Source organism: Clupea harengus, chromosome 8 (assembly GCF_900700415.2).
Source record: "Clupea harengus chromosome 8, Ch_v2.0.2, whole genome shotgun sequence".
In the NCBI taxonomy this organism is placed as follows: domain Eukaryota; kingdom Metazoa; phylum Chordata; class Actinopteri; order Clupeiformes; family Clupeidae; genus Clupea; species Clupea harengus.
Genome location: NC_045159.1, coordinates 16,127,278 through 16,141,378, shown reverse-complemented (window position 1 = coordinate 16,141,378; position 14,101 = coordinate 16,127,278). Strand labels below are relative to the sequence as shown.

General features: G+C 47.5%; 1 protein-coding gene across 33 annotated transcripts in view; it reads left to right on the top strand.

Annotated features, from left to right (window-relative positions):
* Positions 1-14,101, top strand: part of dlg2 (discs, large homolog 2 (Drosophila)) — a 185,016-nt gene that overhangs the window by 129,256 nt on the left and 41,659 nt on the right. For 23 of the 33 annotated variants that reach the window (XR_004164147.1, XM_031572109.2, XM_031572129.2 and 20 more), the window contains 7 exons: positions 1,152-1,276; positions 3,383-3,552; positions 4,572-4,708; positions 5,354-5,498; positions 5,878-6,043; positions 10,384-10,443; positions 11,609-11,746. Coding sequence is in view for 32 of the 33 variants with exons in the window: in XM_031572109.2 (XP_031427969.1) it covers positions 1,152-1,276; positions 3,383-3,552; positions 4,572-4,708; positions 5,354-5,498; positions 5,878-6,043; positions 10,384-10,443; positions 11,609-11,746 (941 nt within the window). In the remaining variant the exon portion in view is untranslated. The remainder of the gene's footprint in view (positions 1-1,151; positions 1,277-3,382; positions 3,553-4,571; positions 4,709-5,353; positions 5,499-5,877; positions 6,044-10,383; positions 10,444-11,608; positions 11,747-14,101) is intronic. The other 10 variants (XM_031572130.2, XM_031572120.2, XM_031572122.2 and 7 more) reach the window with 5 other exon arrangements.

Here is a 14,101-nt window from a genome sequence, read left to right as displayed (position 1 = left end):
TTTCCATTCTAGAATCAATGTCATTTGACAGATTCCTGTATACAAACACTATATCTGAGCCTTTAGTTGCAGTTGTCTATAGCATATGTAGTGTGCATTATCTATTGTCCCTTTCAATGCAGCACGCCTGCATCTACCATTTGAAATGTGAGGACTCAGTGGAACAATAAAAAGTCCTCTTCACCTCTAAATACAGACACATGATCTGGAAGAACCGTCACCGGTCCTGATGTTGTTGATGTTTTCAGTTAGGCTGGCCCTAATTGGGTTGAAGCATTTTCCGCGAGGCGTACGACGGGCGCACACTCGAGCCTCAGTGTGGATAAGCGGCTTAGCGAGCTGTGGACGGCATTTTGACAGCTGAAATGAGATCCACACGGCTGGAAACAGAGCACTAACAATAGCAAAGGTCAATACAAGCAAAGGCAGCGGTGATTTGTGAAGCGGTGGCGTCCAGGGCCACAGCGCTGCCTTTTGTGAGCCGCTCACTCCCATGACTGGACACAGATGAAACAGCAGGCAGAGGGACTGCAGCAAGGGGGCGATAATTTGACTGCAGCAGCCCATTCTGTCATTGTCACCAGACCGCTAATCTGTGACCTCCGCTTCCACATCCCACACAGAAGCCGGGAGAGGTGGAACCACCGCCGTAAACTATCACAGATGAGGCTGGAGCTAACCTCACAGCCCTCAGGCCTTTGTGCTCCCACACTGATTAAAGTCAGTCAGTCTTTCTTATCAGCTGGGGGCTCTCCTTCCTGTATTGTCATCGTTGTCATGACATTCATCAAACATTACTTGTCAGGTTAATTTACTGTAGCCCCAGATTTGTGTCCCATGCCTTTATAATGGTATCGCTCATCTCCATATTCTTTATAATCCTGTAATGTGTTTATCTCTGTCTGGTGCTTTAATGTACCATTCATTGAAATTTGTTCATTCACTGGAACCTATTATTCAGCATTTCTCAGAGTTAATACTCTACGCTAATGAAAAGGCGCAGCTCAGAATATATTTACAGTAATTGCAGAGGGATTGCAACTGACCAAACCGCTCGAACCTTAAAGCACGTGTTATGATGTGCACCTATTTACCTGTCATGAAGCCCCGTCTCAGGGAGTGTGTGTGATGCTGCTGTGCACTAATTGCAGGGGAACTCAGGGCTAGGCTTCAGCATTGCCGGCGGCACAGACAACCCCCACATCGGAGACGACCCCGGGATCTTCATCACCAAGATCATCGGAGGAGGGGCGGCCGCCGAAGACGGCAGACTCAGGTGAGCGACTCCGGGGTGGTGTTGTGTCGACGCTCCCGTCATCTACAGCGCCATTTGCAGCTGCCGTGCACATAGCAGAGGTCGACCGCTAAGCTCTCTTGCCCCATGCTAAGGCAGTGTGTCGCCCACCTACACTGCTGTGCTGTTTCATGGAGATGCCGAGAGTCTCTAGTGTTATCCATCTTTGTTGTTGTGGCTGATTAAAACACCCACTGACCAGCACACATCTAATTGCTCTCCGGGGAGCTATGTTGGCTTTGATTTCTTCCTTTTTTAATTTTTTTTTAATTTATCTGCTGATGTATTCACATTTCACGTTTGTTACCGAGCCCTTCATGTTTGGCTCTCTGAAATGACATTAGAGCACTTTGATTTTGTTTGAATGTTAGATATGAAGGACTACAGTCTCATTCTTTTCACCTAGTCCTGTGTGGCATGTTTCTCATTAGGGGGGGTCTGATGATTTGTGGTTTTATTCCAGATCAGACGACGCTCGAGGGTTAAAATCTTAAACGTGCTCTTATGTCTTTATAGAACAAGCATTGTTTCACAGCACTCACATTACTGCAACACTGACTCTCCGGAAGCTTAGAAGTTTTCTTACAAGTCAGTTGCTGATTGAACAAGCACTTACCATATTAGATCCAACAAGCAGGTGTTTCATTTCATCAGTGAGCTTCTTAACTTTTGCATATTTATTCCAAGTGATTGAGACCAATCCTTTCCACAGTGATTCTCTTTTCTTTGTCCTCCATGTAAGCGTGATCATCTGTGGCCATGTTATTAAGAGCTTTGGTTGTTGAGGCACTTAATTCGATTATGGCTGGGAAGCTTTACTGCGCTCACATTGGCATGAAGCAGCTGTGTTTGCCAGTGGTGTCCATGTGGAGTGTGAGGCCCGGGCCCCGGCCCTGTCGCATCGTCCCCAGAGGCCCTCATCTCCCAGCACAGCCTCAGCGATCACACACCCTCTCTCTAACGACTGCTGTCAACTCCCCTTCATGCCACGCAAATGGTCTTTTTAACTCCTTGTTCTTCTGATCTTCGAATAATGTTCTCTGATCATCGCCCTGCGCTTACTGCCCTTGTAGTCTTGAGAAATGCACAGAGGATTTGCTTTATGACCCAACTGTTTTTTTTTATATATAATTATGTCTTGCTCAGTAATGATTTCACTGTGCCAAAGCCCATCCAGTGCCTTTGAGAGACGAGGCTTTTCTCTCTAATGCATTCGTTTCTCTGCCTGTCGAGAAAACAGATCATTAATTACGTTGTCAGAGTGATTTCCCCGAGGCTTATCACAATCTGAGCTCTACCAAAGTCAGGCAGAGGTATGCATAGAAAATACATGAAGTGCAATTGTTTCTCAAAATGGGATTCATTCTCAATTCACAATGCATTTTGTCTGTTTATTGGCTCTCTTTTGGAGTGTCCATTTTCATAGACTGTGAGAAGCAGGGGGAGATGCGAGCGTAATAGCAGTGTGAGACTGCGGCTCCTGGAGGTTCCCCAGCAGTCGCACCCGCTCCCATCCACTGCAGTGCCTTTGCTCAAACGCGAGGTTGTCGTCTCCTCTTCATCTTCGCTGATCTTCCTTGGGGCCGTTGTGTCCTCTGAGAGTTCCGAGCAGACAGCAGACTTGAGTGGGCGCGCGGGTCGTCTCGCTCGCTCGGACCGCAGACGGCCTCCGTGCGGGCGCAGGGACCCAGCTGCTCGCTGTTGGCACGGGGCCCTCGGGCAGAGCGCTGTCCTCAGATCAAAGCCAGGGGCACGAATCTGTCAGACCAGCCAACCCCCCCCCGTCCCCCCTCTCTGGATCCTCAAGAGAGCCATCTTGACCAGTCCCTGAACCCCATCCCCAGCAGAGAGCCCCTCCCCTGTCCTCTGCAGCTCAGCGGGTAGAACAGGCCGCTGCCAAGCTGCCAAGATCTCCGCTTTGTTTTCCAGGGAGAACACGCCTGCTGATAGAAGTGCAAGTTGGTTAGGAGAGAGGCCGTGTTTATTTGATAAATATTATTATATAATATTTAGATTTTTGATATTTGATATTTTGATATTTCATATTAACAAGTGCTGAAATGCTGACTGCCGACTTTCCGTCCTCAGAGTGAACGACTGCATCCTACGGGTGAACGACGCAGACGTGTCCGAGGTGTCGCACAGCAAGGCTGTGGAGGCACTAAAGGTGGCCGGCTCCATCGTCAGGCTGTACGTCCGCCGGAGGAGACCCATGCTGGAGACGGTCGTCGAGATCAAACTCATCAAGGGCCCCAAAGGTAGTTACCCCCCCACCCCACCCACTCCCTTCCACCCCCGCACCCCCATCCCCACCCCCCGCGGCTCCTCTCCGCCCCCACACAGACTCCCATAGCAGCAGAAGTGCAGGGGCCAGGGTGTTTTATTTATTATTTAGAGGCGAGCGATGATTTACCAGTGAGGGAGGGGGGAGCCGGGGGTGGGCTGGTTCAGACAGAACAGAACACCGTCCTTTTACAATCTCAAACAACATGCAAAACCCGTCACTTAACTTTCAGTAAGCCTACAGTAAGTCTCAATGGGAAAAGGGTAAAAGGGGGAGCACTCAAGGATTTTACTCGAGAGTAATGCGAGTTTGGATGGTGTGTCGTCAGGCATTAATGCAGTTTTACTGCAGAAACTGTTGCAGTTTTCGTCGCTTTGGGTAGACGTGCTCTCTGAAGACCCCGCTCGCTCTCCGGGGGGATGTGTTTGAGTCAGGTGAAGTGCTTCCATCTGCTCCTGTGGTGCTAATTGTGCTTAGGGAAGTCAGTGTACAGGATGCTTCAGACTTTTGAACAAGGTGATGCCGTTGGCAAACGACGCTGCAAAGTGGAGTTCTCCAGAAGCGGAAGCATTTAGAATTTTTCTTAAACTTCCTAAACAGCCATTTCATATACTCTAGGGCCTTCAAGCGCACCTAACGAGAAACACAGTACGAGTTAAGTGACAGCTCATTAAGAATCCAGCATAGTTATGCACCTCTCCAGCCCTATCATTCTTTATGCATATGCAGCCAGCTTATGTCATAATATACCTTATAGCATTTTCAGGGGGATGTCATCATATGCGATAAGTGAGGAGGAGAGGGGAGGGGAGGGGAGGGGGGATCACATTGTCTGTCAGAGTCCAGACTCTGACCATGAATTGCTGGTATTTGCTACTTTAAAGAACTTAAACACTCGTTCACTGTTTTGACCATGAAAAAAACAAGCTCTTCTGTCATCTGAAATGCTTTCACTCAATTTACTCGACACGCTGGTTTTTGTCTCACCCGAAGGTCTGGGCTTCAGCATCGCGGGCGGCGTGGGCAACCAGCACATTCCTGGGGACAACAGCATCTACGTCACCAAAATTATCGACGGCGGAGCGGCACAGAAAGATGGGCGGTTGCAAGTCGGAGACCGGTTACTCATGGTGAGTGCCAGAGCGTCCCCAGGTTTTACTGTGCACAAACCCACACCCCCAGCCTGCCAGTGCATCACTTTTCCTGGGAGTGTGCCTCTGTTAGTAGAGGGTGAGGGTTAGAGCACCAGTGCCTCTGTTAGAGGGTTAGAAGAGAGGTGCGGAAGGGGAACAAGGCAATGGCAACCCTCATGAAATACCGACCGGCGATCTGACGGGACGCCACAGGCAGGGCTCAGTGTATAAAGCGTGGAAACCACTCATCAAATGTCCTTCACTGTCAAGCCTCCATGAAGTTTGGCTCACTCACAAACACTAACAGTGTCGGCCATCAGAGCCGACACTCAGTGGGCCAGAATGGTGTGCTGCGTCTGCAGGGCCATTCAGACTTTGATGGGGAACTCTCGTGTGTCTCCGGGCCTTTGTCCCGCGGGCCCTCGCCTCTGTGCTCCTGGGAGGGTCTTTAGAGTGGAGTCGGTTTAATTAAGCGCACACACAGTCTCCCTCTGTGTCACCATGGTCGCCCACCCCCCGCCCCCCCCTAATCCAATTGGCAGGGCGGATTTGGCTCTGTGATCCATGCTGATTTGCTCCTCTTGACAGTGATGAGTTAAAGCTCTTGCACAACAGACGGGATTTCTCCCTTCTTTTTCACAGGTGAACAACTACACTTTGGAGGAAGTTACTCACGAGGAAGCTGTAGCCATATTGAAGAATACGTCTGATGTAGTCTATTTGAAGGTGGGCAAGCCTACCAGCGTTTACTTATCGGATCCCTATGGGCCTCCTGATATCACACATTGTGAGTGTTTTTTTTTTCTCTCTCTCTCTGTTTGTTGTGGTCAAACTGTTATTCTGTTATTATATTCTGTCAGTCAGTAGTTTTATATGTGCAACTTGTGCTCACATACATATTGTAGGCTCACTAGCAGCCACCTTTGCACTTTGTAGTGAGTGAAACGATTGGTGGTGCTGCTGGTCAATATAGGCCGTCATCATCCAGGGACAATATGAGGACATAGCAGGTTATATGTTCTTTTGTCAAGACCACGTGTGTGTGGGTGTTTGTGTGTGTGTTTATGTGTGTTTATGTGTGTGTGTGTGTGTGTGTGTGTGTGTGTGTGTGTGTGTGTGTGTGTGTGTGTGTGTGTGTGTGTGTGTGTGTGATGTCTCTCTTCCAGCGTTCTCTCCAGCAATGGAAAACCATATCTCTTCCCCCGGCAACAACAGCACTATGGAGTACAAGTCCAGTATGCCGCCCATCTCTCCAGGAAGGTACTCCCCCCTCCCCAAACACTTACTCGGGGACGAGGACATTAACAGGTTGGATGGTTTTTCCTTCTTACGGTAATTACCTCCTCTCCTACCCGATGCCAGTGCCCACAGGTAGATTGTCTGTCCACCCCTCCTCATGTTAGGCGGAAACCCAAAGGCAATCTGAAATGTCGTCGCCGCCTGAGATAGGATTGCTTTTGAGTTTTTGGCCCCTTCACCGTCTCTGTCCCGAGTCTAGTTCCTGTCTGGTTTTTCATCAATCCTCTCCCTGTCTGTCTTGCCATGTTTACGATCAACCTGCCCTGTCACCTATCAGTGGAGTGGTTACTGACTGGAATTCAAGAGCATATGACTTATTTCAGTTTTGTGCAATTCAGCGGTCCTCTGAAAATACATGTATGATTTCAGCTACACATTTGCCTGAAACAGCTCTGATTGTGGTTTTTCTTTCGCCATATCTTCGAAATAAAGAGCTGACTGTGTCCCATAATACGCCAATGTCTAAACATCAGAACATTTCATGTATTATTTATTTGATATTATTTATTATTATCTTTCTCGGTAGATACATATATAACATCAGATGCCGCACAGTTGGCTGTTGTTATTCGGTTATTCACTCAGTGAATGCTCCGTGTGCTTTTGGGCTTAAAATGAGAACATTGCTATCTCCACCACCCTTGCGAATTGTATTTCTCTGAGCTACTGTGGCTTATTTTAAAATGCCTGTTATGGTAGTAGATGCTAATGGAGTTTATTTTTACGTTGCGAGCTGTTTTGGGGAAGCGTGTGTTTTCTGCAGGGCGGTTTGTTTTTCTGAGCGGAAGCTCCTCCACGGAGTCCCAGCGTCAGCACAGTTTGCACTCGCTCTCCTGTTCTCATTAGAAGACTCCACTTCCTCACACTCTCGCACTTCCTCTTCGTCTGAACTCCCTCGCCCTCCTTCTCTTACTCCCAGTGGCGGTTCAAACTAGAATGGCGCCCTGGGCGGCAAACACCCCCTTCAGTGAAATCACACAAACCAAAAAATGCAACAATAAGTCTTTGAAACTATATATTCACAGAACGAGTTGTGGTTTATTTGTAGCATTTCATATTGTTACTGATCTTACTTACTGCATTAGTGCTGTACTGTAAGTTAGCGGTGCGCTATTTCATAGCTTCCCCCTCCCCATCTTGTATTTCTGAGTGGGAGACCTTCCCTGGCAGTAGCCTGCATAGCTGACAATCTAGAATCAGGGCGCCCCCTCTGACGAGGTTAATTGACCCTTGACCCCCCACACAGTGACATGATATCACTGACGTGATGTGCAAATGAGCGATAGGTGCCACTGCTTACTCTTTCTCTAAAAGACACTCCATCCCTCTCTGGCCTTCCACTCCCCCTCCATCCCAGGTCAAAGTGCTCTGCAGGGGAGATGAACGTTGACAGGTGTTAATGACTAGAAACTAAAGCGAGGCCTGTCCTCTGGGCTACAGTAGATGTACTACATGACTGTCTTTCTTCAGACTCAATGTGTTTTTGCACGCACCAACACAAAAGCAAGTAGGTCATGGTGCACACGTCAGAGCCTGATACATTTGCATTTTATTTGCATTTGCTAGGCGTCATTCCCTAAATGGTGTGGCAAGCAATTGTTGACGCCGTGCATTACAATAAGGGCAACTCGAGCAGGAGTACGCTGTGTCTCAGTTTCTCTTGGCTACATTTCAGCATGCTCAGCCTAATGCCAACTTCAAGCCAAAATTCAATCCCATCAACTTTCACACAGATCTCTCTTCCCCAGAGAGCAGTGCAGTTTCTAAAAGCCCCCTTGCTCGTCTGCACTCTTTAAATGTCTCATGGTGCCCCAAGCCTTTTGGTTGCTTAAAACTTTCTGAATGTCTTTCACGAAGTCTGTCCCCACCCCTACACTTTGCCCCTTTGAGTATTGTCTTATCCAGAAAGCAAAACCACTGAAGGATTGGAGATGGTGACCCCCTCACTAAGCTTTTTAACAGGGGGATTAAAGACCGTCCCTCTCTCGAGCTAAGAGGTTTATGTGGACCAGGTGCTTCTCATTGGATGGGCAAATCTTCAGGTTTAGTCTACTGATCTACTTCATTTACAGTAGCCAAGGAAAGCCACTGAAAGCCTAGAACAATGCTGTGGAAAAAATTAAGGCTGCACACCTAATTTATATTTTAATATTGGTAACATAATATAACGGCAGAGTTGTGAAACGACTATGTAGTGATTTTGACACACTGGTCTGTGTGGTCTAAGTCTTCGCTGGTCTGTGTGGTCTAAGTCCATGCCTCTTGGTTTTGGTCCAGCCTGCCACAGATCTTGCATGAAAGATGAATATGGCTGGCTGTTTGGGAAGGCCTCGATGAGAGCCCCTAAACTCAGAACGGGGTCACTGAAAGGTCATCTCTTTCCCAGCCCCCTCCACCACCACCACAGCCCCCATTTCCATATGACCTCCATGAATGCTTTAGAGGCGTAAGTGGGGTGGTCTCCCAGCAGCACACCCTCAGCTCCTCGGCCGGGGCTTGGGCTCCGAGGCTCTCCGAGGTCGAAATGAAGACGATCTGATTGGCCGTGCTTCTTCGGTGATGTTTTAGGATGCTGTTGTATACGCACCTGTGGTTCAATTTCATAGCTGTGGTCGGAAATGTCTCAAAGGGTCGATAAAGGGTGTGTTTGAAATGAAATAGTTGTGGTCAATTTTGCTTTTGAGTGATCATCCCAATCAAATGTAGGGAACTGATCAATACTTGCATGACAGACGGTGTTCATTTTAAATGGCTTCCTTGCATATGTAGTTCACTAGAAGGGTTTTTGTGGTGTCAGTTGATTGCACAAAAGATTTCTTAGTTTCTCAGTACTACACTGGTGATACAGTTTACTCTTAACATCTCTGATTTAATGAACTAACCAGCAGCCAGATTATGTTTTCTTGACTGCCTACAGCTGGGCTGTAGCTATGCTGATATTCGTGATAACAACACTCCCTCACAATGTGGGATTGTTTGAATGCCACTTTTTGGGATGAACTCTATTTTAAGGTAGCTTGTTCACATTGACAGAATACATATACAGTTCACATTCAAACAGTACAAATGTTTTCAGAAAATGTAATACAGTTTCTGTGTATCTACTTGGAACATGTAGGGAGAACATGAAATTGCCATAAACGCACATGCTTCCTCTGGACTCTATAAAACATATATGACCTGTCCTATATTTCCCCGTCTGGCTGAGACAGAGCATGGCACCACAGCTTCTGCCATAGTGCGGATGTCACTCGGCATTAGGATGTCACTCCTCAGTGGTGCCCTCGCCCTGCCTGGCTGCCAAACGGCACGAGGTGATCTCTGGCTGTCACAGGGCCAGGCGGTGTCAACCCTGGAAAGCGTGCTACTCTCTCTGGCTTTCAGCTGCTTGCAGCATGCTTGGCTGGCTCTTAAGCCCCTAACGCCGTCTGACACGTTCACACCAACACCGTGAAGCTGAACACCTGCAAGAGATCGGTGAGCCCAAACAGAGCCCTTCCATCGGGGCCCCATGTCTCAGGCTTTGTTATGTAAATTCACTTGGAGTTGACACAGAAAACACTTGCTAGGGAAGAAAAAGAGAGAGCAGGTAAAAAATGAGGATCCAAATTTCTCATCTGAGGAGGAGAGGAGAGGAGAGGAGAGAGGGAGAAGGAGAGGAGAGGAGAGGAGAGGGAGAAGGACACAGGGATAGAGGCGGCTGCTTGCTGCACTGCAGTTTACTGAGGGCCTGAGCCCAGAGGAGAAGTCACGAGCCCAGAGGAGAAGTCACGAGCCGGAGCCATGAGACATGGGTGGTAAGTGGGCCACCCTTCACAGCCAGCCACGGAGATCATCTGCCAGAGCAGAGGCAGGGTTAATGCAGCCCTGCCTCCAACACAGCTCAGTGCTAGGGCGTGCACCGCAAACTAGTCAGGACACCAAGAGCAGCCAGTGGCTCCTCTGTTAGAGTCCCACATCCCCAGTCGATAGCACGAGTAGGATTGACGTACTGTCCTATAGAGTAGCTTTAGGATGACCTGGTGTATGGAAGAGCAGGGATCTGACTGCAACTCTCCACACGCAGGGTGTGAGGGCTTTGTTGGCATGTGGTCTGTTTTTCAGTTTCAGTGTGTGTCAGTTTTCATTCGCCAAACCCCACTGTTGTTTGTCGCTCACTCTGTGGTGTTGTCCTGCTTGGCCTGTCTAGATGTTTACCGTCCATCATGTTGTCAAAATGATCACGTTTCAGTCATATATTATCTGTACATTTTGTAGGTGTAACAACAGATATGTTAACACAAGTACATTGCAGTTTGGATTGCATAACTATTTTCACACTTCGAAGACATCATTGGTTGTCTGTATGAATGACATATTTTTTCTCCAATCAGAAATGCCTCGATAGATGATGGGGAGGGTCACAGGTTTGAGTCCCAGCACTTCCAGTTGAGGTGAGAGTCTTGTGGGAACAGACACTGAATTCTGTGGAAGTGTTATTTTCAGTCTAGGCTTTATTTGTTCCTAACAGACTGTCACTCTGGTGATTTTCCACTGAAGATTCACACACAGTTCTTGTCCGTGTTCCCATCAGCCGTTAACAATATCAAAACAGTAATGGAATGAAGTCATATCAATAATAGAAATAAATTAACTCACTTCTGAGAATGCTTTGCAATCTGCATGAAGATTCCCTGAACACACTGCTCCACCAGTGCGAGAGAGAGAGAGAGAGAAAGAGAGAGAGAGAGATGGGGAGAGAGATGGGGAGAGTGAGAGAGAGAGAGAGAGATAGAGTACTCTACCAAAGCTGCCTATTCCAAGAGGGCCTGCTGGAGACTGTAGTGGTGCTGTTGTGGTGCACTAGGGGGATTTGCCAGGGTACCTTTGCCACTTTGCACCAGAAATGCACAGAACCGTTTGCTCATCTGCACACAGCATTTTAAGCCTGTGTGAAAACCATGGACAAAAAACTTGTTAACTTAAATTAAAAACCAAAGTCAGAGGTTTTCCCCAAACATGAACATCAATTATGGATCAGGTCAGACACCTTAAGAGTCATATCTTTTGCCTGAGCAGACCAGCACTCTTTGGCTGCTCTTACTTAGTTCCATGTTGGACACGTCTCTTCTGGCACTGCTGGATGTGGTTGGCTGAGATGTTGGTCCTGTGCGGACGGTATACTAGAGGAGGGAAGGCAGTGAAGAGCTGACACAGAGACTTTGAGGTGGCCCCATTCTTTTTGTTTTTTTTTTATACCGAAATTTCTTGAGAGCTTTAGACGGGTATTTCAAAAACCAGATGGGGTCCGTCAGCACAGAGTAAGGCCTCCCTCAAGGAGAGCATGTGAGAGGTGTACGAGACAGTACGGAACCCCAGTAACGTTAGCCTTATTTTGCAGTGCCCTAATTTACTAATCATGAACTAGAACCCTCCTCTAACCTCTCCCGTGCTACAGGTACACTTATCCCGCTTTTCTCCCTGCCCATGGTCTCTCTCTCTCTCTCTCCACAACTAACATTAACCACTTAACCGCTCTCTCTCTCTCTCTCTTGCTCTCTCTCTCTCTTTCTCTCTCTCTCTCTCTCTTTGTCTTGCTGCTCTCTTGTCTGTCACCAGGCCTCCTGAGCCAGTTTACAGCACTGTGAACAAACTGTGTGAGCGCGCACCTTCTCCCCGCCTCTATTCCCCCCTGGAGCAACCCACCCCCTTCCCTCACTACCACTTAGGCCTGCTCCCAGACGCCGAGATCACAAGGTACTGCACCACCACCACCACCACCACCACCAGCACCACCGACACCCCTCTGCCTGCTGCATGGCATGCCCACCGCCCCTGCTCTTTACCTGGCCCGTCTGCATGCACCCCTCGCTCCCACCCCTTCCTTTCAGAACAATGTGCCGGAAAAGAGAAGGGTTCTACAGAGAACCTTTCACCAGTGGGTTCTGCATGGATGGTTTAATTGGATGCATGAGTATAGTGCTGTGTCCTTCCTGATCCTCTTTAGATGTCCAATCTAGGAGCTTTAGAACTGAACTGTCAAACATCAGGCAATTCTGAGAGATATCCTGAACAACTAGGATTATTTAATTTTTTTTAAATAATGCATGCAACTGATGACTCGATGTTGTATTTGATGTGAAAGCTGTCCGTACTGCATCAGCTGTGAGTGTTTGTAAAATGATCCGTTTGTGCCGCAACTCGGTGGCCACTCTAGCACTCCCCCCCCCCCCCTTACAGAGCACCAGCAGTATCAGGGTTTATTTGTTGTTATCTGATGATGTATATTGACTGGAGCTCTTTCAAGGTCGGGACCGTTGGGAAATGTGCCCGTAGCTGTCTCCCTGTGTTGAGTGCTTCCTGCATCCTAATTCTGATTGAATTGATCATAGTGTATTTGTTGTGTGAACCTTGTGTTACACCCCTACTCTATATGGGGCTTTAACTTTAAAGTGACAAGAGGCTTTGTGATGCGTGTACATCTATTTTTTATTGGAGTGTTTATTGGTACAGAATTCAGTGGCGATGAGATTGGCACTATTGCTACGGATCTGTGTCAATAGTGCTTTAATAGTCTGATGAGATTGGCACTATTGCTATGGATCTGTGTCAATAGTGCTTTTATAGTCTGCGCCCCCTGGTGTTCAAATGTAGCGGTGGTCCAGTGCTCGGCATTGCTGCCCTCCAAGCAGTTGACCCAGGCTCGATTCCTGTCCTGGCTAATTTTAATTCATTGATTATGGTCAGTAACTTTAATCAATTTAAGATGTCACAAAGTTACTGACTGAACATACAGCCTGCGCTGACTAAGTCTGACTGTCACTGGGCCCTGTGAGACACACCTTAGAGGGAGCGTGTGTGTGTGTGTACGTGTGTGTGTGTGTGTGTGTGTGTGTGTGTGTGTTTGTACGTGTGTGTGTATGTATGTGTGTGTGTGTGTGTGTATGTGTGTGTGTATGGGTATGTGCGTGTGTTTGTATGTGTGTGTGTGTCTGAGTGTGTTTTGATCTATAATCTAACTGTGCCAACTGTTTATAGTTGTGTATATTCTTACTGATGTGTGCGGTCTTACTGATGTGGCTGAGTGTGTTCATGTCTTCAGATAAACCCTTCAGATAAAAGACGTGGTGATGGGCTGCGTGTGGATGCTCTTGTGCGTGTGCCTTGAAGTGTAGCATCTGAATATGGTCCGGTCTGATGACACTCATTGTACAGTCTGTTGCCTCATGCAGAAGCATTCTGGGAATGTTTTCAAAACATTTGACGTGGAAAGTCACTCAACTTACATTAAAGATGAATGGAGAGAGCCGCTCGCAGCGAGTTTTCATGAAGAACTCTCTGAAAGTGAATTATTGGGTGAAGTGTAACATACCACATCAGGCAAAACAAAACAAAACAGAGACGAGTTCCGACATTTTGAAGGGAGAAATAGATACGTTGTATAAGCTGCATCAAGCGACAGCATGCCGATGATAACATCAGTTGCACATAATTTGATTCACAGTGGCAGTTTTGACATGTTCTCAGACGTGAAAGGACATGGGAATAACGGCCTTGTGCTTCTTGATGGTCCATGTTGATTGGTTGTCAGTAGGCTGTGGGTTCCTCCAATCCTGTGTCATAATTCCTGAGTGCGTCTGAGAGCACACATCATGGTGCGGAGGTGCTGCACTCCATCTGGCCTGAGATGAGGATGGGCCATCAGATGGGTGTGGCTGTTTGTATGGTAGAGTGTATGCTGCCCCGTGTTACAGCCTGCGTCATGGCGACAAAACTAAAGACATATTGATTTCTGTGTTGTGGTCAGTGCTTCACCGTCTGTTGGCTTCAGCAATAGAGCAGAAACCATATTTGCCTCACTGTGAGGTTTGGACATGTGAACAGTATATTTGTATCTTGCTGCTCTCAGTATTTCATGGTTTGTGCATCGTCCTATTCACATGATACCTAACAACACTCGTAACCGTGATTAATGAAACCCCACAGGCTCTCATGTATTGATCCTTCACACATACAGTTTGTTCCAATGCTTTATCCAACCCATACGTTGTAACAAACCTGGCCTGTGAACAAGCCCAATGTTATTTTACTGCAGTCAGGCACGTTGTGCTA